A 23,415-nucleotide genomic window follows, 5' to 3' on the forward strand; every position below is an offset into this window, starting at 1 on the left:
GACAATTTCTGATAATATGTATCTTTAATATTTAAGACATTTCTTATCTTTCTACCTTATGTATTACAGTCATTTCCTTTTTTTTTTTTTTTTGCCAGTCCTAGGGCTTGAGCTCAGCGCCTGAGCACTGTCCTTGGGCTTTCCTCCAGACCAGCACTCTACCACTTGAGCCTCAGCACTACTTCCAGCTTTTCTTTTTTTTTTTTTTTTTTGATGTATGCGGTACTGAGGAATTGAAACCGAGTCTTGGTGCAGGCTAGGCAAGCACTCTGCCACTAGGCCAAACTCCCTGCCCTCGACAGCCATTTGCTTTTTGTCTCACTTTCTACGTTGTGTTTGTTACGCATCATTCAGATGTTGTAAGGTCTGGTTTGTTTTGGATCTGCCTACTTTTTAATTTAGTGTAAGTTTGTGCTTGCTTGGCAATACTGGGATATGAATTCAGGGCCTTGCCCTTGCAAGGCAGGTGCTCTTTAACAATTGACGCCATGCTTCTCCCCAGGAGTGTGTGTGCACATGTATGTGCTGGTACTGGAGCTTGAACACAGGAGGTCTTGCATTGTTATTATTATTATTATTTATTTATTTTTTTTTTGCTCAAGGCTGGTACTTTACCACTTGACCCACAGCTCTACTTCCGACTTTTTGTAGTTAATTGGAGATAGGCATCCCATGAACTTTCCTGCCTGGATGGCTTTAAAAAGTAGCCCTTAGTTCTCGGCCTGCTGAGTAGCTAGGATTACAGGCTGTGAGGCACTGTGCCTACCTCTCTTTCTAATGAAAGGGACATATACATTGATCATTTCAAATCTGAGAATCTCTAATCAGATAGGAATCTGCAAATTTCCCATATTGGAGTGTTCCAGATTTTAGCCTTCTGGATTAAGGACAGTTAATCAGCGAAATTTGTGTCAACCTTCCATAATTAGAAAAGCTGACATCTGAAACATTTTAATTACAAGCCTTTGGTTAAGGAACACTACATCTATATATGAGCTAGATTATTTTCTCATAATAAGTTAATATACTGCACAAACTTCAGTGTATACAGTCATTGAATGTACATTTCATTTTTAATATAATTTTTCAAATTTTTTATTATAAAGGTGATATATAAGGGGTGACAGTTATATAAGTTAGATAAAGAGTACATTTCTTTTTGGACAATGTCACTCTGTCACTCTTCCTTTATTCTCTCCCAGTTTAATATACTGATTTTTACATCATATTTCAAATGCCATGTTTAACAAACAAGTATTCAAGAAGGGTATCTCTATTTGCAATCACTGGCACATAGATTTTAGAAGATAATTAAAATTAAGCTGTGAGGGTTTATATGTCATAGATACATATCAATCTATATAATAAAACATTATGTCCATAGAATATATATCCCATCATAGATTTTTATGTCTATGTAGTTATGTTTATCTCCAAGACCATGTCCTGTTTAATATACTTTAAAAAAAATTACCTGAAAGAGCAGGGTGCAGTAGCTCATACCTATAATCCTTGCTATTCAAGAGGCTGAGATCTGAGGATTGTGGTTCAAAGCCAACCTGGGCACTAAAGTCAATGAGACTCTTATTTCCATTTAACCACTAGAAAACCGGAAGTGGCACTGTGGTTCAAGGGGTAGGGTGATAACCTTGAGCTGAAGAGCTCAGGAACAGCACACAGGTGCTTTTGGCTTTTTCTGTGTATGTTACCAGGGAATCTAACCCAGGGCTTTGTGCATGTTAGGCAAGCATTCTACCACTAGGAAGTTAGTCTCTAGAAGGCATAAACTCTGAGCGATCCTTGCAGAATCTCAGTCTGTACTCCTGTACTTAGTGAATTTCATGATTTTGCCCCTCCCTCCCCCTGGCAGGTGGCCTCCTGCAAGGCAGAGTAGGCTAGCATTGTGGATGTGGCTTACTAGCCAGCTCATTTTGTACTGAGCTGATCTATTGTGCTGTCTGCCACAGTGTATTACAATTTACCCCACATGTTAATACCTTCATACAACCGGAGCATCTGTTAATTCCAACCTGTTGTGTAGTTCAGGAATTAGGGGTCAGTTCTGGCTCAGGGTCATCTGAAGACTCTGTTCTGGCTGGAGCTAGGGAGCCTGGCCTACATCTCCCCTCATCGATCCCGTCCCTGTCCCAGGCTTCAGTGTCTTGCAGGCCAACCATCACTCAGGAATTGTGGGAGCTATCTCCAAGACTGGTACTTGAAACTGGGGGCTGCGGTTACAGGATTCATCACTTGCACCTCTGTTTCTCACTGATTTGGGGGCTTCCTGCCATTCTCTTGCCAGAATGGCTGTGTCTGGGTTTTAATATTATGGAAATTCCGCCCCCCCATCCCTTTTTACCCCCCTCAATGGAAGACTATTTTGATTCTCAAGCCACTGGCCATCTTTGTGTATTATTCATGTGAGAGAACAAGGACTAAATATTTGCCTGGGTGTATGATCTAACAGTTCTCTGAAGTAGTGAGAGAGACAGAGACAGAGTGTTGAAAAATCAGATCTTGCAAAGATAAAAATTTTCTAAGTAGCAACTACTGTGCCCTAACTCTCAGACTCTGGGCACATTTAATCTGTTTTATCCTCATTCAACCCTGTAAGAGCCTTTTGTGACTTCATCCATCTAAGACGGAGAGAGTGTCAGGACTCAGAGGAAAGATTCCTGAATTCCAGGGCCTCCCCTCTCAACCAAACTATATATATTTTTTTTTGCTAGTCCTGGGCTTGAGCTCAGGACCTGAGCACTATCCTTGGACTTTCTCAAAGCTAGAGCTCTACCACTTGAGCCTCAGCACCACATCTGGCTTTTTTCTACATATGTGGTACTGAGGAATCGAATCCGGGTCTTCCTGAATGCTAGGCAAGCACTCTGTCACTAGGCCAAACTCCCTGCCCCAAACTCCCATAGCTTTGATGCTTAAGGCTGGTGCTCTACCATTTGAGCCACAATTCTACTTTTGACTGTTTGTGGTTAATTGGAGATAGGAGTCTCGTGAATTTTTCTGCTTAGGCTTGCTTTGAACTTCCATCCTTCGGTCTCAGCCTTTTGAGTAGCTGGGATTACAGGTGTGAGCCACCCATGCCCAACGCCACCGTAAGTGGTGAGAGGAAATAGAGGTCCTGGAACCTGTACACAGAGTCCAAATAGGAAGTCCCAGTCAGGTGTTCCTGCTGGTCTACCAGTTGGTAGAAGTGAGGGAAGATACACACCCTCCCTTCGGGGCTCTCATAAGCAACTGTGGTGGGTTTTCTTATGCAGTTGTTTTTTTCCCTAGTGTCCCCTCTCCTGCCCTCAGCCCTCAGCTGGGGCAGGACCTGCTCTGGCACCCCATGGTGGCTGCTTTATGCCTTTGGGAGGCACAGCTATGGTCTCTGGGGCAGAGGGAGGGGCCTGTGAAATCTCATTGGTTCCAGCCCCCACCTCTGCATTGTTAGGGTCTCCCATGACACAGAACTAGCTCAGTTCGCACAATGACCCCTGTGGAAGGATTCCCTTGCAGGAATTTAGACATGAATTTATTCTGACAACCCCTTCTTAGCTAGTCCGGAAGCAGTACAGTGTAGAAATCAAATGCATGACCTGCTCACTCCTGTAAAGCCTGCAGCGGGGACATTTAGTGGGCATTGTCTTTCCTCTCTGGTCTTTCTTCTTGGAATGGGCTATCATTTGTAGGCATGTAAGAATGCTTTTTTATTACCTAACCTTACTGCCTTTTCCTCTTTAGAGGTCCACCCTGCTTTGACATATTCCTTTGACAAACAGGATCAGTTTATGACAAATTTTACATTTGAGCCAATTGAGAGTGCCTATGGAGAGTGGTTCTAGCTCATTCATGCTGTGATGCTCAGACCTCTAGTTCTGAAACCCCTTGTCCCCTCAAATTCTGTGTCCTTAGTCACCTCCAGTTCCAACTCTGCCTCGTGTCCTAATGGCACAACTGTGCTCAGGAAGGGAGAGGGAGACATGAAACTTTTAATGTTTCTCTTGGACTTAAAAAAAAAAACCAAACTGTGTTGCTGGGACTAGGGCTTGAACTTGGAGTCTGAGTGCTATCTCTTAGAGCTTTCTCACTCAAAGCTAGCACTCTCTCACTTTGAGTCACTTGCAGCTTCCTTTTTGGCTTTTTGGTGGTTAATTGGGGATAAGAGTCTCATGGACTTTCCTGCTTGGGCTGGCTTTGAACCTTGATCATCAGATCTTAGCCACCTGAAGAGCTAGTATTACACACAGATGGGGGTCAGCAGCGCCCAGCTCCTTTTGGACTTTTTTTTTTTTTTGCCAGTCCTGGGGTTGACCTCAGGGCCTCGGTACTGTCCTTGAGCTTTCTCAAGGCTAGAGCTCTACTACTTGAGCCACAGCATCACTTCTGGCTTTGTCTGTGTATGCTAGGAAAGCAATATTACTAGGCCACAGTCTCAGCTCCTCTTTTGGACTTTTTGAAGAAGCAAGTGATTTCGGAGAGGTTGGATGTTGCTGCTGAGACTGCTTGACATACATTCATGTTCTCCTTTTTTTCCCCCCCCAGCCTGCAAATATTCCTGCCACAAGAAATGTGAAGGCCAGGTAAGCAGTATGTGGCTTTCCTATGGGACTTCTTGCTGCCAAGCTGGCCTTGGCTGGGTGATATGTGGAGGAGGTGGGGGAAGGGGCTCTTTGGATCCCTGCCACAGAAAGAGAATTGTTAGGAAAAAGAGACCGCTGGTGGATACTGGCTTTCTCAGTATGCAGTGTATACTTTTCATCTTAAGAATAAACTGAAGATGTTTGTAACCCATGTATTGGGTTATAGAAAATAATTCTTAAGAATTTGATTTCAGATAAGAATTTATAGTAATTTTCTCCTGGCTGTGCCACCACCAGCTCTTTCTCAGTGACAGACGATCCCTGCTTTCTCCTTGCATTGGCACCTGTTCCATGGATGGGGGCGGGGAGGGGGTCAGGGCCCACGCTTGGCTGGGAGGCCTTGCTTTGAAGATAGTTGTATACAGAAGGGTTGGGAATTTTAGCTGCCACAAAGGTCCTGGAACCCTGGCATAAGGCTGTTTAGGCTGATTTTTTTTTTTTTCCTTTTCTTTTTGTTGGTTACGGGACTTGAACACTGATCCTGGGTATTGTCTCTGAGCTCTTACCACTTGAGCTACAGCGCCACTTCTGGTTTTCTGGTGGTTAATTGGAGATAAGAGTCTCATGGACTTTGGTACCTGGGCTGGCTTTGAACTGTGATCCTTAGGTTTCAGCTTCCTGAGTAACTAGAATTACAGGCGTGAGCCACTATTCCTGGCCTGGTTAGGCTGATTTTGCACATCCTTAAGAGAGAGAGAACATTTTTGACAGGCCCTCAATGGCTGTGGCCTGGCTGTGCCTTGTTGAATTTGTGGTAGGGAGTGCTCAGGGAGGAGTTTGAAGTTTCTTTCCTGTTTTAATGTCTGCACCTCTGGGTTTCTGGCTGTATTATGGGGGCTTCAGTGCGTCACACCTATTACCAGCTGTCTCTGGGGTTCTGGCAGGGTACTGCAGCTGTAAAATCTGGGGAGATGAGATTTTGGTCCTGTTAGAAAGCTCGTGGGTGGTCATCCCTCCAGGCTCCTAGCTTATCTTCAGTTTCGGAGCTGAAGATTGTGCTAGAACCAGATTTCATGGTGCTATGACTAGCTAGTGCTTTCCATATGAGGACGAGAGAGGCCATGTATCCTTCACTCACCATTGTGAGTATAGCATGTGCACACGCGTGCTTGCATGCACATACATTCATACATAGGCATGCGCACACGTGCTTACACACATGTACACATGCAGCTATGCACACACAAGCCCATGTGTCTGAGAAATAAGTTTTCTTTGGAAATGTCAATCAAGTTTCAGAACAGACAGAAGCAGAAAGCAATGGCCCCGGGCTGTTGGTGCAATTGCTACCTGGCCCCAAACCCACAGCCCCTGTCCCTGCCCCCTCCACCCTGTACCTCCCTTTCCCAGAATTCCCATGGCGCACTGTGATGGTGGTAAGCTAGCACTCTACCATTCGGGCCCAGCACCACTTCTGGCTTTTTCTGTTTATGTGATACTAAGGAATCAAGCTAGGGCTTTTCATGCATGCCAGGCAAGCACTCTACCACTAAGCCACATTTCCAGTCCCCTGCTTTCCCCTCTCTCTGGAGAAGACTTCCTTCTCCTGGCAGGGGCATGCATACCCAGTGGAGGAGGCACTGAAGTCTGATCCTGGGGCTTTCTTTAGGTCTTCGGGTCACAGATGGCTTCTGGTTTCCTCTAGGGGATGATGTGGTTCACATTTGAAAGAGGTTCCTCCCTGTCACAGGACACAAATGTTCCCCTCACCCCCGAGGCTTCTCTTGACCACCAATCCTGTCACTGGTGTGGGTAGGAGAGATGGGCTCCAGTGCTTGTCCTGTCGCCTCCCTGCCTCCTCTGGCTGAGCTGCAGAAATGAGCCTGCCCCCTTGTTTTTTCCATTTCTGGCAGCTTAGGGGGTGAGGGGAGGGAGATGTTGATTTCTTGGGTTCAAAGAATATTGCAAAAGTATCACTGATGATGGTATTTCTAACAGCAATTGGTTAGATCAGCTTTTACTCCTATCAGCTCTTGCCAGGAAGAAATGTATCTGCATTTTTTTTAATAACATGGCATTGAATAGCAGGAGAAAATGTCACCAGTAGTAACAAAGCACCTTCTCATTCCAAAACGATAATGCCGTCCTTGTTGGGGATGTGAAGGCTGTGAATTCTCATGGCTCAGATGTGGTGGGGTGGGGCTTCATGGCCTGCAGGCAGTACAGCCTCACTACCATTGGAAGATTTTTTTCCTGTTCACATTGCTACACTGTGTATTATAAATCACATTTGGCTTTTGGGCTCTTTATGGCGCTTTGTGGTGTATGGGCTACCAGAAAGGTCCCCTAATCTAACACTATAGACATAAATATATTTTGGTGGCTCATGGGGCTTGAACTCGGCCTGGGCAGTGTCCCTGAGCTTTTCAGCTCAAGGCTGCCTCCCTACCCTTGAGCCAAGCCCCACTTGCTGTTTTCTTGAGGTTAATTGGAGATAAGAGTTTCAGGTCCTTTAGTACCCAGGCAGCCTTGATCCTCAGACCTCACCCTCCTGAATAGCTAGGATTACAGGCATGAGCCACCATGCCCGTTTGACACTTGGGTCTTTTTGTTTGTCTTTTGTGCTAGTTCTGGGTCTGAGCTTAGGGTCTGAGCTTCTTTTTCACTCAAGGTTGGTATTTTACCATCTGAGTCATATTTCCAAATTCATTCTTTTTTTTTTCCTGATTAATTGGCGATAATAATGTCATGGACTTTCCTGCCTGCCTTTGAATCTTGATTCTCAGATCTCAGCCTCCTAAGTAGCTAAGAATACAGGAAGGAGCCTCTGGTGCCAAACAGATTAGGGTATTTCTTTGGACCAGTGCTACCTGCTGTGGCCCAGGTGATGATATGTGCTCTGCGTGTGTCATTCGGTGTCCTGGGAGGGCTGCCCACATCCCTGGGGCATGTGGCTGCTGTGGTAGACTTGATGACCACGATATAACCACAGTGGGTTCTGCCAAGCCCATGGGCACAGGCTCCTGTCCAGACCTTCAGGCTCTGGTAATGCTGAGGACTTTGAGAGATTGTTCTGCAAAGAGCATTGAGTAAGCTGATGGGAGCGCAGCACTTAGAAGCCCTGATGGACTGAGGATGGGTTCATGATGGGATCATTAGCTACTGGGAAATCTGTTGCTCAGGGCAGGCTATGGGCTCAGTGGGCAGCTAGAGGCAGGACTTGAGATTTGATCTCCTTGGTGCATTTTGGCTGAAGGTTGTTCAACTCATCTACTCTGCTCTGAATGTTCTGCATATCTTTGAATTTTTGTGTGTGTGTGTGCATGGTGAATTCAGTGTCTGAGCACTGACTCTCAGCTTTTTCATTCAAAGCTAGTGAGCTACCATTTGAGCCACATCTCCACTTCTGATTTATTTTCGTTGTTGATTTGAGAGAAGGGTCTCTTATATTTGTCTCTCTGTGCTCGCTCTGAACCTTGATCTTTAGATGTCAGCATCCTGAGTAGCTAAGATTACAAACTTGAGCTCCTAGTGCCATTGGCTCAAGTTCATATTTTGAAACCCAATCTCCAAAGTGTTGGTGATTAGGAGGCAGGGCCTCTGGGAGGTGCTTAGGTCAGGTGGCTAGGGACTACATGAATGGGATTAATGCCCTCCTAAAAAAGACCCCAGCCAGTTTCCTTGCCTACCATTTATATCATGAAAAGACAGTGAGAAGGCACCATGTGTGAATCAGAACACAGGTTCCCAACTGGCACCACATATGCTGGTGGCTTGATCTCAGGACCTTCAGCCTCTAGATATTACCTACTTAGAACTTAGACTCCCAGGCTAAGCTGTTTTGTCAAGACAGCCTAAATCGATACTCTTGTATGTGTGAGAGTGACAGTCCTCTCCTATAATATAGATGTATGAATGTACACACACACACACACACACCCTTTTGGGGGATTAGGGATTTAGTTCAGTGGAAGAGCACTTGCCTGACAAGGTCCTGAGTTCCATTATCATCTCTGCAAAAACAAAATAGTCCCTTTCTCAACTATGGATTGGTATAATATTGTGTAAATTCCGGGGAAGTGCAATGTTCTATATAAACTTATGTACACATTTAGAAATCCCAAGTGTTTCACTCCCTGGAATGCTGGGTGTATCTGTTTGAATATATGAACAGCTTGAGTCAAGTGGCTTGAGTGACTTGGCTGTTTTCTCGCCATTGGTTGACTCATTGACACAAGGGATGGAAGAAGTAGGAAGGTGGGAATGTGGTTCAGTGGTAGAGTGCTTGCCTAACATGTATGATGTCCTAGGTTCAATTCCTCAGTACCAGATACACAGAAAAAGCCAGAAGTGGTGTTGTGTCCCCAGTGGTAGAGTGCTAGCCTTAAGCAAAAAGAAGCTTAGGGATTGTGCCGTGGCCCTGAGTTCAAGCCTCCAGTACTGGCATAAAAAAGAAATATGAGAAACAGCAGATTTGGGGAAGATATCTTTTATTTCCATCTAAGATGTCTGTGTTAGCTAAGCTGGAGTGCATATAAATACCTGGATGGATAGATAGATAGATTCTTGTTAGCTTTTTGGGTGGATTTCAAAGTAATGTGCAGTTGCTTGCTTAAAGCATTTTCAGCTTAAGGTATGGTCTAGCATATGTTACAGCTTCTGTTCCAGGACGTAACTGCGGCTGGCTTCAAGCATCTTTGTTCTGAGGAGCATAGGTTCCTTTTTTTTTCTTTTCTTTTTTTTTCTTCTTTTTTGGTCGGTCATGGACCTTGAGCTGTGGGCCTGGGCACTGTCCCTGAACTCTTCAGCTCAAAGCTAGTGCACTACCACTTTGAGCCACAGTACCACATTCTGGTGGTTAATTGGTGATGAAAGTCACAAGGACTTTTGTGCCCAGTCTGGTTTTGAAATGTGACTCTCAGATCTCAGCCTCCTGAGTAGCTAGGATTGTAGCTGTGAGCCACCACCGCCCAGCAAGAAGCACAGGTTTCTTACAGTCCTTGAAAGCTGGTGGCCAGACTGGCAGGAGCATGTCATCTTGTCTAGTTAACAATGTAAATGTCACTTCGTGGTCACATATTTGTTCTTTAGGATGGCTTGGGTCGAAGCTGTGTTTGCATAGGATTTACTAAGCCCACCCCAACAAGTGTCCAGAGGGGGTGACAGCCATCACCCCACGCAGTGACTGTATCTGTGACGGTGGCTGCAAGGTGGCATCACATGGTGGTGACGTGGTGACTGATTTGTTGGAGCACCCTGCCTGGTGATAGTGACGTGAGTTGTGGGAGCACACTGTCTGATGTTCCCACAGTGACCAAGTGGACAGCCTGCAATTCTCAGAACGCATCTCCGTCGTGCAGCCATGGGTGGCTGCATAATCATCTGCGTGGATTACACATTAGCTTTAAGTCAATACTATACTGAGAAGATCCTGCCTTTTCACGTATGCTAAGTTCTCGCTTGGCAATCTGTGGACTATGTGCCAGAAAATAAGGTATGCTTCAGTACATCCTTGGAACAAATCTGCACCTGTTTGTCCCTTCATCTGCTAGCCTCCTCCATGTTTTCCTTCCAGTATCCTCCCACCTTGGTCCTCCAGCGTCCCATCTGTCTGTCTGTCTGTCTGTCTGTCTGCCTGCCTGTCTGTCTGTCTGCCTGCCTGCCTGCCTGCCTGCTTGTCTGCCTGCCTGCCTGCCTGCCCATCCCTCCCCAGAATCCTGCATTTGTACCACTTGGCATGGCTCTAGCCTGTCAGGAAGGACTGCACTGATTCTGGCCCATTGATGATGTAGCCCGGATAACTGCTTTGTTCACCATCACCTTCATGGTCTGGTGTTTATAATGTGATTTCCTTATAAGCAAGGGCACACTGGTCTCTGCCTCTGTCCTGCCTTTAGAAGACCAGTGTGCCAGGTGTTTGTGGCTCATGCCTGTAATTCCAGCTCTTCAGGAGGCTGAGATGTGAGGATTGGAGTTTAAAGCCAACCCAGACAGAAAAGTCCAGGAGACTTTTACCAATTTACAAGCAAAATACTGAAAGTGGAGCTGTGGCTCCAGGGTTATAGGATCATCCTTGAGCAGAAAAAGCCTTAAAGGAAGAGCCTGAGATCCTGAATTATGGCACTTAAAAACAATTAATAAGATGACTTGGAAGTCAGGGACCCAGAAATGTCTGATTCCATTGTTCTTTGCCCTAATCTCAGTGGTGGCTGCTTTCTCAGAGCGCCTGTTGACCAAGCTTTAGCCTGAGGCTTCATAGCTTCTGTCCGAAGCCCTGTGATGGGAAGCCACAGTTTCTGAGTGTGAAGCTACTGTGGCAGGAACTACACAAGTGCTCCATGGGGAAAATTATGTCTGTTACTCTTATCACTTCCAGGGAAAAATAAAACAGTGCTTTATTGAAAAAGTTATCACCTCCTTCAACTTTTCTTGGTATTGAGAAGGAGGAGAAAAACTCACAGGTTTGGAATCATGGCCTTTCCACATGATTTCTTTAGCTTTGGGACTGTGGGCAGCCTTTTGTGTTTCCCTTCCCATGGTCCTCAGCACAGTCCTGCTTATTTAGGACTCATATAAATTGAGAGGTAACAGCGGCACCTGTCCCTGTCTCCCCCAGGGCAGAGATGTCTGGGCATGTAGTGTGTGTGAGCATGCGTGCCATTACTAGAGATGAGGCATAAGGAGGATAATCCAGGGAGGGGAGAGTAGAGGAGGGCATACGATTCCAAGGGCCCTCTCTCCCATTTCTGCCAGCTGGCAGTGATTGGTGAATGTCTCTGTGCTTCTTACATGGGCACCGAGCTTTCCTTCATCATGGTAGCTGGATTTACTGATCCTTTATGGATCCCTCAGGCAAAAGCAGCAGCTGTGCCTGTACCTCTCCCCCCGCACCCTCCCCCAACACCTCCCAAGCATTCTAGGGCCCAGCTTCTGAAGTTCTATTGTGTTCAGTTTTTTACAAAAGGTCACCAGGCAAACCTGGAGCATGTCCATATTCAACAGGGAGGAATAGGTGGGAAGTGGCAAAGATGAGTCAGAGAGACACTATGTGACACCACTTTTTTTTTTTTTGAGTGCAGGTTCTGGAGCTTGAACTCCGTGCCTGTGTGCTGTCCCTGAGCTCTTTTAACCACAGCACCGTTTCTGGCTTTCTAGCAGTTAATTAGGTGGCTTTGAACCATGATTTAGGTGATAGCCCCTAACACCTAATTTTAGTAGCTAAAATTACAGATGTGAGCCACTGTTTTGTTTGTTTGTTTTTGCCATCCTGGGGCTTGAACCCAGGACCGGCTGCTGTCCCTGGGTTTCTTTTGCTCAAGGCTAGCACTCTACCACTTGAGCTACAGCACCATTTCTGGTCTTTTTTGTTTATGTGGCACTGAGGAAGGGAATCCAGGGCCTCATGTGTGCTAGGCTAGCACTCGACCTCTAAGTCACATTTGCAGCCTATGATAATGAGTTTTGAGAGCTGCATCTTCCTTGTAGAAATAGAGTCAATCATTCTGATGTAGTTACTTGATGTAGTTACTTAGTGCTCTACACCCTCACCCAAAGAAAAGGCTTTTAAAAAGACTTAAGGCAAGTGGGATTTGTGGCTCCCCCCCCTCATTCTTTAGAAAGCCATTAGCATTCATCCCTCATTGTGCAATCTTTGGGTTTTTTGTTTTGTTTTGTTTTAGAAAGATAAGATATGAGAATCTATTAAATATTGTCCTAAGATCTTACAGACCCTGACTCTGGTCTTAACTAATGGTGGGGGTTATGCCCCTTTCCCTCTTCCCATACTTCTCTTTCCTTCCTCTTTCCCTTCTCCTACTTGGGATTGAACCCAGGACCTTACCCATGCTAAACAAGAGCTCTACCACTTGATATCTCTCCCAGCCCTTACCTTTCCTTTTATTGAGATACTGTATTGCTAATGTTGCCTGAGCTGGCCTCTCAATACCCCAGTATCTGGGATTACAAGCATGCACTACCACATTCAGCTCTATCTTTTGAATAGACCTTCCCTCTCAAGATACCTCAGCTTTTTGAACCATATGCTGAGTGTCCAGCAGGTCACTGGATTTCCTGTCTCCTCTGGCTCTGAGACACACTCCAGTGCCAGTTGGCACAGGAGAATCAAAGGAAAATTTTCCAGCCCCTTTGAGAATTCCCAACACTTGCATGCTGCAAGTTTTGTTTGCAGCATATGCTCAGTTCTGTTTCTGATCTGGGAAAAATATTGGGAATGTAATGCATGCAGCAATACGTTTTGAGTGTGCGTGCGCGTGTGTATGTGTGTGTGTGTGAGTGTGTGTGTGTGTGTGTGTGTGTAACTTGAACTCGGAACCTGGCTGACAGGTAAAGAAAGGACAATCGTCATGTCACATGTGTCCCACCCACAGACTGGGCTTTAACTTCCTATACTCTCTCACTTCTGGGTGCACAGTGGTCACAAGAGAGATCAAAAAAATTTCATTTTGAAGCTTAAATACCTACAGATGATGAAAAGTGTGTGTGTGGGGGGGGGCGCGCATGTGCGTGTATGTGTGTGCGCGCGTGCATGTGCATGTGTTCTGGCACTGGAACTTAGGGCCTGGGTGCTGTCCTTTAGTTTTTCTCACTCAAGGACAGTGCTTTATCACTTGAACCATACCTCTATTTCCTGTTTTTTGGTGGTTAATTGGAGATAAGAGTCCCATGGACTTTTCTACCTAAGCTGGCTTTGAACCATGATCTTCAGATCTCAGTCTCCTGAGTAGCTAGGTTACAGGAGTGAGCCCAGTTAGACAAATATGTTGGAGTGTTGAGAGCTGAGGACCCTGAGGGTTGGGGGGGAGGATGAAACTGGCTCCCATCCTGTCTGTCTGTGGTGCCTAGCCTTGCCCTGGGTGATCTCCCCTCTCTTGTTTGGGACTCACAGTTGGGGCACAGAGTGATTTGCCTCCATGACTGATGAGGGGAAGGGGTGCTGTTCTTATTTTCCCATAATGCTCCAGCTGTGCTCCTGTCCAGAGGATCTTCTAGAGATGAGACATGCAAAGAGTGAGCAGTTTTTGGTTTTCTTTCTTTTCTTTTCTTCTTTGTTTTGGTTGGAGTTTGAACTCTGTACATATGTGCTGACCCTGAGCTCTTCAGCTCAAGGTTACCACCTTATCCCGGGGCCTGGGCAATGTCCCTGAGCTCTTCAGCTCAAGCCCACTGCCCTGCCACTGAACCACAGCCCCACTGCCCATTGTTTTTTCTAGTGATTAACTGGAGATAAGAATGTCATGGGCTTAAGTGCCTGGGCTAGCCTTGAGCCACGATTCTCAGATCTCAGCCTCCTAACTAGCTGGGATTTTTCGGCATGAGCCACTCTGTCCAATAGTCCAGAAGATGTGAGCAGCTTTGGTTGTAACAAGTCATGCAATAATGAACACTGCAGTTAAGTAAACTCAAGTCATTGTTGTAGATACAAATATTTCATCCCCACCATCCTCTCCAAATGTGTACAAGAGTAGAATTTCATTATGCTGTGAAAGAGAAATGTAAATAAAATAAACACACGTGAAGAAAATGAAACTGTGCTTAGAAATTTTGTTTCAAGGAGGTATTCATCTCTTAAAGAAAAATAAACACACTTGGTAAATGAGCACAATGTCTTAGATGTAGGCGGCCAGCATGATTCTGAGCATTCATTGCATCCTAGTCAACCATGGCCATAGATATCAAGGGGTGTGGTTTCAGGTGATGTTCCTCACATCCACAGGCCAAGTGGAGGTTCGGGGCCCGGGCCTGGTCCACGAAGAGGTCGTGGGACGGTTCAGAGGTGAAACCCAGTTGAGGAGGTGAGGTGACCTGGTCGGCGGAGGAGGAAGGAGAGGACAGGCAGGAGGGGTGGGGAGGACGGGACAGGGATCACCTCCTCTCCAGTCTATTCCACATCCTAGCACAGGAGGACCGCGTGGACGGCTCCAGAGGGAGGAAGGGGAGTCCAGGGCGGTGGGGACCCCCGCTGTCAGCCATGGAGACACTGGGCCTGCTGAGTCCTTATTTCTGGCTCCTCAGGGGAAGGGGCGGGGAGATCCGGGAGGAGCAGAGTGGACTTCCGGGGCGGGTCCTCCAGGGTCCAGGCCCAATCAATTCTCTACCTAAGGACAGGGATTCCCTTCCCCCCTGCAGAACTTTCAGATTCAACAGCCAAAACGACCAAACGTCGGTCATCTACCGGTGTACAAGGTTTCTGAGCAGTGGAGGAAGAATGAGGCCCCTCTGGGTTCTTATCTGTGTCCATTCAGCCTCAAGTGGATTCAGACTTTTCCATGACAGCTAATCCTGAAAGGACCTTCCAGAGCTGAGGGTGCCTCAGGTAACAAGGACCAACTGACCCTGGGGGAGAAGTCCCACAACAATGAGGCCCTGCAAGCCTTTCTTCCATAGGCCTGGGTTCTCTCAGCTATTTGCTGTATGTGGGAATGCTGCCAATGAACTACAATGACCACCTGCTTCTTGTGTGTGCACTGGTGCTCTGTGCATCAGGGCTGGGTCTGTGTCCTGCTCCCTCCTTTAGCGCTCTCCTAGGTTCCTTGTCTCCCTTTACTTAAGTCTCTATTTCCATAAAACCTTTTTGGCCTACCCACAACCTATGCACTCATCCATTGAACCCTTATCATTCTGGGCTATGTGTTTAAAGAAGACCTGAGTGATGGTGTTGAGCAGGTCTTTCCACCCAGAGCCAGCAGCTGGTTGCCCATCCTCAGCCACTGTTCCCATAGGGTCCCACACCTCATGACAGCACAATCTGGTCTCAGTGTGTCAGCAGTCCCAAGTGGGCTGCTCAGGGACCTCTCCCCAACAGGAACTTACCAGATGCTGACCTTCCTACTATCTCCCTGAGTTCACCAGTCGGGAAATTTAAATCACTCTAAGCTCTGTGTTGTTCTAGATGGACTTGGAGGCTTCTATGGTTAACAGCATGACTGATAGGGCACTTTAATTTCTGGAACAATGGTGATCATGGCAGTCATATAATTCCATCTCAAATCTGTTTATTTCTGATGTTTCATTCATCCTGTTCCTCAGTTTCTCACTTCATTTTTACCTAATCTCCTGGACGATTCTCCCTCCTCTGGCCTTCCCTGTCCCCCGTGAACAGAGGTGCCCTCCATTTCTGTTGTCCCTATTCTGTATAGAAGGCTCTCGTGTGTGTCTATTTGTGTGCCTCCTTGTCCCATCCCACTTTTTGACTATACAATGAGGATTTTGTAAGCACACTTTGTATTTCTCTCCTTTTTCCTTAAATCTTCTATTGTGACAAAAAAAAACTCTCACAAGATATTCTATAGGAATAAGCCATGGATATATTCCCATAATTCCTTAGCATCCACATATTTACCCATACTTTCAAGTTCCTCACAAATAACCTCTTACTATTTGATTTTAGTTGACAGGGTTTCCATTTCTTTATATTACTATGTAACTTAGAAACATTTTTGTCATTCAGGGCTCAATGAAATTGGTAAATCCCTGCGCTTCTCCCTATGCCCTCAAGCTTTTTATAGAGAGATATATGCCAGGGGCTCTCAGAGGTCCAGGAAGGAGCATGGAGACACACCTAGACATGTACCTCTGCTTCCTGAGACCCAGTGTCTAGACCTGCCTCACATGCCAGGCAGAGACTCTGGAGGCCTCAGGCAGAGTCCCACTGACCATTTCTTTTTCCTTTCCAGAGCCTCTTCAAAGAGCTCAAACCTTATCATTGTTTGAGCTAAGTGTATTCCTATCTGGATAAGAAGCGTCAGGAGCTCCTGGCACCTACAGTGCTGGCAATTTTACACTTTTATAATCAAATAGAAACATCTGTAATAACCACATCGGTGTTGGACCACAGCGCTGAGGCAGCAGACAGGGCAGAGGTCTTGGAGCACTGGATTGAGGTGGCATTGGTATGCTGCAGGAGGGGCCTGGGACCCTTCTTCCCTCTCCCATCCCGACCAGCAGGCTGCCTGCTCACTCACAGCTGCTGCCTGAGTCCCCAAACCCCTCCTCTGCCCAGCTTCCTGCCATGTGGCCTCCTGCTCTGCTTCCACTAGGATGGAGTCATCTCCCCAGGCTCCCTAGCATTCATCCCAGTAACCAAGGTGGAGCCCTAGGGTCAAAGCAGGACCCCGGGGGCTGCTCCAGGGCTCACCTCACACATTCCTCATCTCTAGGAGAGCCACCACCTCAAAAACGCCATCTCTGTGTGTGCCATCTCATCAGTCCTGCAGAGCAGTACCCTGCCAGGCCTGAAGCAAACATGGAGAGCTGTTTCCAGGTGGGTGTGCCTTGTTCCTGGGCAAGTGAAGTTTGGTCAGCCTAACACCCCTCCTCCAGGAGCCCCGGGACACTGCAGCTGCACAACTCAGATATGTGGGGACTTGATAGGACTTGCCTGCTAGGATCAGCTTCCTCTCCAGGCACACAAGGCCCAAGGCCACAGGGGACTCTTGACACACTGAGGCCATCCAGTCTTTAGAAGCTCTTCCAAAGGAAACCACTCTGGTCTTTGGCCCCTAGCCTCACAATGCTCTGCTCAACTCCAGGTGACCTAAGTGTCATGGTGGAGCCACATGCAAAGCTCTTCTCCATTAGGATGAAATCTGCCTCAACTTGAAAATCCACTGCCTCTCTTCCTCTCCCTCCCTCTACCATCTCTCACCTTGTCTCTGCCCCTCCTCCAGGGGGAGCCTTGAGGTATGGCAGGAGCTGAGGAAGATCTATTCTGCAGAGAAAACCTACAAGGTGGTTTGAGCGCAGGAAGAAGTTTACTCCAGAGGAGGGAGGGCGAGGAAATCCTCCCTGATGGGGTTTCCAAAAGTTCTAGTAGGCATCATGTGGGAATTTAGGATGAGTCATGGGAAGGCTGGAAGCATGGGTTCTGTGCTGGGGTAAAGGGCAGATTAGGTGGAGAACCAGTGACTCCCCCTTGCTTGGCAGTGCAGTGGAGTGAGTGCAGGCCAGGAGGCATCCTGGGTGTGTGAGGAGGGGAGGAACTGTCAGGATGGGGAATCTCCAGCTTCGTCCTTGTGGCAGGTCTGTGATGGGGCTGCCTCCTCTCCACCCAGCCAGCCTCACACCCAGAATCTCAGCACCAGACCAAATAGCAGCATCCCCTTGGGCTGCTGCAAATGTCCACACTCAACCTTGCAGACAGGCCTTCCCATGTGCTCTGATATGCCCAGGAAGAGTGATGATGGTCACTGGGAACCTGACATCCCACGACCCCAGGAAAGCAGGGAAGGTGGAGGGTTGAGTGAGCTGACAGTCTTCTAACTGCATGCTATATCCTACCAGGGCCCACAGTCCACACGGATGGCCTTCTGGAGCAAACTCAAGAGAGGCCTAGGAACGCAGAAGGAACTGGTGAGTGTGCATGCCTGAGGCAAGGGACCCCCCAGCAGGAGAGGGCAGGGCTCCCACAGCCACACACAGTGATGAACCCCCTTCATTCCTGACCTCTGCCCATTCCTGCATATTGCAGGAAGGAGCTGCATCCAACAGACTGTCTCGCATGGAGCTGAGAAATAAATCTTGCCCATCTGTCAAGTGTGCCAGCCTAGGATTGAACCAGACCCAGACTGATCTCCACTTGCAGGGCTGAGGGCTTGGGTAGGAGTGGAGGGTGGATCCTTGGGGAAGGAGCCTGTTATGCCCTAAGAAGTTCTCCTGGCTGGCACCATGGCACTGGGGTAAGTCCGGTGGGACTAAGCAGGAGCCTAAGTGTGCTCTTATTTTTCACCACCCAATACCATAGGACTACTCCGAGGGCACAGTCCCTTACCTCGGCACCATCCTCAACCACTTGGCCTCACTACACCACCATAAGGACAAGGACTCCAAGAATGTGAGTGAGCCAGGGGACCAGGCATGGGGAATCAGATAGGAGAAGAAGAGCCTCTGGATGCCCCTGGAGCTCCAGCAAGAGGCCGAGTTCTCCCCAGCCTCAGACATCCAAGCAGCACAGCAGTGCTACCTTCTGATGCTCCTGGCAAACTGCCAGCCTTCAGTGCTGCTGATGACTTGGGCCCATTTCTCCGTGGGTAGTGGGGCAGGGTGGGAGTGTGACAGCAGGTCCTCAAGGTGACCTAGCATGTGGGAAGAGCCCGTGCTTGGCCCTAGAAGCCTCAGTCTCTGCAGGGCGCATTGAGAGTTGAGAAGAACAGTCAGATCCCTGTCCTCAGGCCCCCTGTCCCTGCCCTAGACTGAGAGCAACCCTAGTCCAGGTATGGACCCATGCTGCCCTCTACTGACCTACCTCGGTAGGTGCAAAGTGGCAAGGCAGCCTTGAGCTGCAAGCACCATTTGCTAAGCACAGTGGCTCTCTGGTTTGCAGGGCACCTGGATCCATATGCAAAGAAGAAGAGAGGTGAGGAGATGAAGCCTCCCAGCACAGGGAGGCCAGCTGTGCAGGGCCCTTGGGTCCTTCTTTTTCTCTGAAGGTGGCAATATTTGGACAGAGGACAAGAGAAGGGGGCCTGTGGGGGGAGCTATGGGTTGGGCCCTGGATCACAGCAGGGAATGAGCAAGAGACTGGGTTAGAGAGAGAAGAGTGACCCAGGTAAGGAACCACATATTTAGCATGGTGCCCCCTCCACTGTGCACGCCAGTGAGCATCCTGTTCTCCTTCCCCCAGGACTTCAAGGTAATGGCACTGCTTAGGGAACCGCAGGGCGCGTGTCAGGAGCTCCACGTAGTTCCTGAGGGGAACATTTTGTCATGGTTCACGAATTTGAAACGCCTGAGCCCATCTGAAAGGTGAGCTGGGGCACGCAGTGGGGGCAGCACACATGGGGCCCATGAAACCCGAAGTTCCCAAGGGACCTGGGATGGAGCCCCAGTGTTGGCCCTGCTTTGCTCACAACTCCTTCCTTTCTTAGCTGCAAGCTGTGCAAGGAGCTGGAGCCTCCCAGCAAGCCAGTTTCCTGCGCAGGAAGAGCAGGAAGAGTAAGAAGAGCTTGGTCCAGAGGAAGCGCTCAAAAGAGTAAGCAGAGGGACCCACAGGGCAAGGGACTCCCAGGCTGTGAGTGGTGGGAGAGTGAGCCCCAGAAGCTGGGGCTGCATCCTGCCCTCTTCCACACAGCCACCTTGGGACTGAGCTGTGTGGCCTCAGCTCTGCCCACATCCCTTTCTTCCTTGGTTCCCATGGTGGTTCCCAGAGAATGGGCTAATGGGCTACCTGGAACTGAGAAGAATCATGAAAGCTGCCTCAGGCTCAGGGCACACTAGGGTCTGGGGCCAACATGGCTGCCCGGGGAGGCCCTGGGATTTAGGTAGGCCCTCCATTCAGTCACCAGGCTTCATCCAAAGAGTTCAACAGCCATGGCAGCTCCCAGTGAAGACCAGTGAAGAAGTCAGCATCAGAAATATCAGCCACGAATCTCTGGACATTTAGGCTTACATACTTTATCGTGGATAGCATTCTGCATCCGACATAACCAGCCCTAAGATTGACTCCCAATATGAGGAGATCTGGTGGTTCATGATCCCTCAGCTCTCTAGGAGAGCTGGGCATGAAGGAATACATTAGTTTGCACTCTCTACATCCAAGTTGCCAGCTCAAACTTTGCTGTGGACTTCAACCAAGCTAGTAGCATTATCTGATGCATTCTTGGAAAATTGCAAATTTTCCCTTTTCGGGATTGAGGGGGTGGGTTGTGGTATATTCTAATTAAAACTTTTAAGTGGAAACACTGTGAGTCTATAAAAGCCATTTCTCTAGGAGAGCAAGTTTGCTGTGGTTATTTGTCTTTGCCTGAGTTCATGGTAGACCCTTGCACATATTCTATGATGAAGTCTTTTCTGCCTTTGAGAGGTCATTTATTGTCGAATGGGGAAGATCATTTTTCCCCGACCCATGTCAGGCATGCTGACCTTGCACAGAGTCTGAATCCAAGGTGATGCCTTGAGCCTGTGTCTCTCACCGCCTTGGGCCAGACTTTCAGGTGTTCTCATGGACCATTCCAGGATCTATGAAATCTGAGTGTTGAAATATCATCTTTGCTGCAGTCTCTGAGTTCCTTCTGTGCAGGCAAGGAAGCCACCCTCAGGTGCAGGGAGGAGCTGGATATCACAATGTGCATCTGCAGGAAAAGGGAGACCACAGCAGAGCCAGGGCAGTGCAGCAGCGAGGGACACACTGCTCAAATGCAAGAAGAGGTAAATTCACCCAATCCAAAATCACACTTCTTCCAAACCAGGTCTATTCCTCAAACCCTAAGCACACTGATGTAGGAAAATGAGCCGGTAGAGCACAGAGAGAGCATAAAATCACATGCCCGTGCCACTCAAACATTCTCTTTGCAGGGCTGGGAGTTTGGCTTAGTGGTAGAGTGCTTGTCTGGCATGCTGTTCTTCAGTACCACATACATTAAAAAAGCCGGAAGTGGTGCTGTGGCTCAGGTGGCTGAGCTCTAGCCTTGAGCCACATCCTGACTGCATAGTGGAAGAAGGGGAAGTCCCACCCCACCCCCCAGGTGATGGGCCTCCCTGATGTCTGAGAGTCAGGGGTAGGGACCTGGATGGTAGGTTACTGGACCTGTCAGTCTTGTGTCTTGAACCTGAGACTCTCCAGGGTCTTGTGACCTTGTCCTCTGACCTGAACCTATTTCTTGATCAGACAGCTCAGCAGCCATTAAGCCAGGTCTCATGTACTGTACCCCACCTCCTGGCTCTCCTCAAATTAACAAGGTGTCCCACTTCAACTCTCTACTGGGTTGATGTGCGTGGTTGCTATTGGTTTTCTGCTCTTTCCTCTTTTATGGCACAGTTTTCATACAGTGTTAAGTATACCAGCTAGCAAAGCTGCTGTTCATTTTGACAGGAATCTGCCTGCAGATGTCAGCTTTTTCATTAAAGACTCTCAATTTGATCTCTCCAAATGTCGTGTGTAGGGCTGGGGGTTTGGCCTGGTGGTAGAGTGCTTGCAGATCATGCCCAAAGACTGGGTTTAATGCCTTCGTACCACATACATAGAAAAAAGCCAGAAGTGGTTCTGTGGCTCAAGTGGGAGAGCTCTAGCCTTAAGAAAGCCCAAGCCAAAAATGTGATTTGTAAGCTGGGAATGTGGCTTAGCATGATAGAGTGCTTACCTAGCATGCATGATGCGCCACATAATGCACCACATTAACAGAAAAGGCTGGAAGTCCTACCCTTGAGCACATGCTGCTCAGGAACAGGGCTTAGGCCCTGAGTTCAAGCCCCAGGACTGACAAAAAAATAGGACAAAGAGAAAGTGGCTTCTCTGCATCTTGTCTACTGGATTAACCTTACAACATTAGCCCCTCCTACTGCCTGGTCACAGAACACATCCAGCCTCTTTCATTGTAGATCCTTTCTAGATCCTCACTGAAGACAATGTATTCTGTCTATGGATGCAAATTTTCCTCGGGAGTTAAATAAAAATGACCTTGTATTTAAAGGGAACAGAAATCAAATCACAAGGAAGACAAAGCCTTGCCAATCTTTGATTCTGAACATAATCTTCCTTTGTCCTGACAGTATTATACTATATTCACCACTGTTCACCACTGTAATTATATTTATATTAAAAGAGTGCCATCTGGACCCTTAGCTGCCAATGAACATTCTTAGGTTACCACATTCAGGACAAACTTTATTTCTAATTAGAGCCCAGGTGTAGAATAAAAGAGTTCCTCAACTCCACATATTCATTTACTCAGGATAGGCACTGATTTGGCTTAAGACTTTTTTTCCTCTAGGAAAATATCCTATCTGAAAATATTCATATAGGAAATAAAGCTACTGGCTTTTGTTTTGATTTGTGTGCTGTAGGGGATAAGGAGATGCATTCCCTTAATAGTTCTATCAGTAGAAGCTAAAGATCCTGGAGATACAAATAAAGGGGGAAATGTAGCAGAGCCTTCTGAATAAGGACACGGCAACCAGGCCAGGATGCAAATGCTGCTGTCTTCATCTAGGAGATGCTACTGTGGGCTACAGTCCCTACCAACCTTTCACACCTTTCTTGAGGTCTTCCCTATACTCTGGTGAGGTGGCCATTGGTATCTTCATCTTGTGTGTCCCTGCCAGCTCACACACCTTTCCAGGGGCTGAAGTGCTTTAACAGATGACCCATTTGTCAGGCCAAGGAGGGAAGTGTTGCAAAGGCTGAGGGAACTTCCTGCACAGCCCGCCCTTCCCATTCACACTGTGGCTCTGCCATCTGCACATAGTGTACTAAAGCCCAGACAAGTTGCCTTACCTCCACGTTGTATCCTTGTTCCCCATTAGCAGTATGAGTGAATCAGTGTAGAGGCCTGTACAGTGAACTATAATAAAGTAATGAGAAATCAAGGATCTAGTCAAACTTTTCGTTTGAGTTGTGTGTGTGTATGTGTGTGTTGATCTTGGACTTGAACTCAGAGCCTAGGCACTGTTCCTTTTTTTTTTGCCAGAACTGGGCTTGGGCTCAGGGCCTGAGCACTGTCCTTGGACTTTCTCAAAGCTAGAGCACTACCACTTGAGCCTCAGCACCACTTCCAGCTTTTTTCTATGTATGTGGTACCGAGGAATTGAACCCGGGTCTTTGTGCATGCTAGGCAAGCACTCTACCACTAGGCCAAACTCCCGGCCCCAAGGCACTGTTCCTTTTGCTCAAGGCTAGCACTGTTCCTCTTGAAACACAGCTCAAAGTTCAGGGGTTTTTTGGTGGCTAATTGGAAATGTCTCACCTGCCAGGCTGGCTGCAAACCAAGATCCTCACAACTCAGCCTATTGAGCTGCTAGGGTGACAGGCATGACACAGGCACCAGACACAAGCTAAATTTGAATAGCGGTTGCATTTTATTCTTGCATAGTCTGGGAGAGTATATTC

At 47.6% G+C, this 23,415-nt stretch overlaps 2 protein-coding genes across 11 annotated transcripts in view; both read left to right on the forward strand.

The window, feature by feature from the left end:
- LOC150062747 (ral guanine nucleotide dissociation stimulator-like) overlaps positions 1 to 23,415 on the forward strand; it is a 156,785-nt gene that overhangs the window by 24,081 nt on the left and 109,289 nt on the right. The window lies entirely within an intron of this gene.
- Positions 9,904 to 20,293, forward strand: LOC150062748 (ral guanine nucleotide dissociation stimulator-like). 3 transcript variants are annotated; one of them, XM_090332594.1, is made up of 8 exons: positions 9,904 to 10,071; positions 16,271 to 16,486; positions 16,754 to 16,857; positions 17,877 to 17,945; positions 18,337 to 18,426; positions 19,216 to 19,337; positions 19,460 to 19,563; positions 19,870 to 20,293. In XM_090332594.1, exons 3-8 carry the CDS (start codon positions 16,840 to 16,842, stop codon positions 19,926 to 19,928), a joined length of 462 nt encoding a protein of 153 aa, XP_090188720.1. In that variant the 5' UTR covers positions 9,904 to 10,071; positions 16,271 to 16,486; positions 16,754 to 16,839; the 3' UTR covers positions 19,929 to 20,293. The 3 variants fall into 3 exon arrangements, with proteins under 3 accessions (XP_090188720.1, XP_090188721.1, XP_090188719.1); XM_090332593.1 differs by lacking the exon at positions 9,904 to 10,071 and adding an exon at positions 14,736 to 14,910; XM_090332595.1 differs by lacking the exon at positions 16,271 to 16,486.

Source organism: Megascapheus bottae, chromosome 5 (genome assembly GCF_031878675.1).
Source record: "Megascapheus bottae isolate mThoBot1 chromosome 5, mThoBot2.hap1, whole genome shotgun sequence".
Classification (NCBI taxonomy): Eukaryota; Metazoa; Chordata; class Mammalia; order Rodentia; family Geomyidae; genus Megascapheus; species Megascapheus bottae.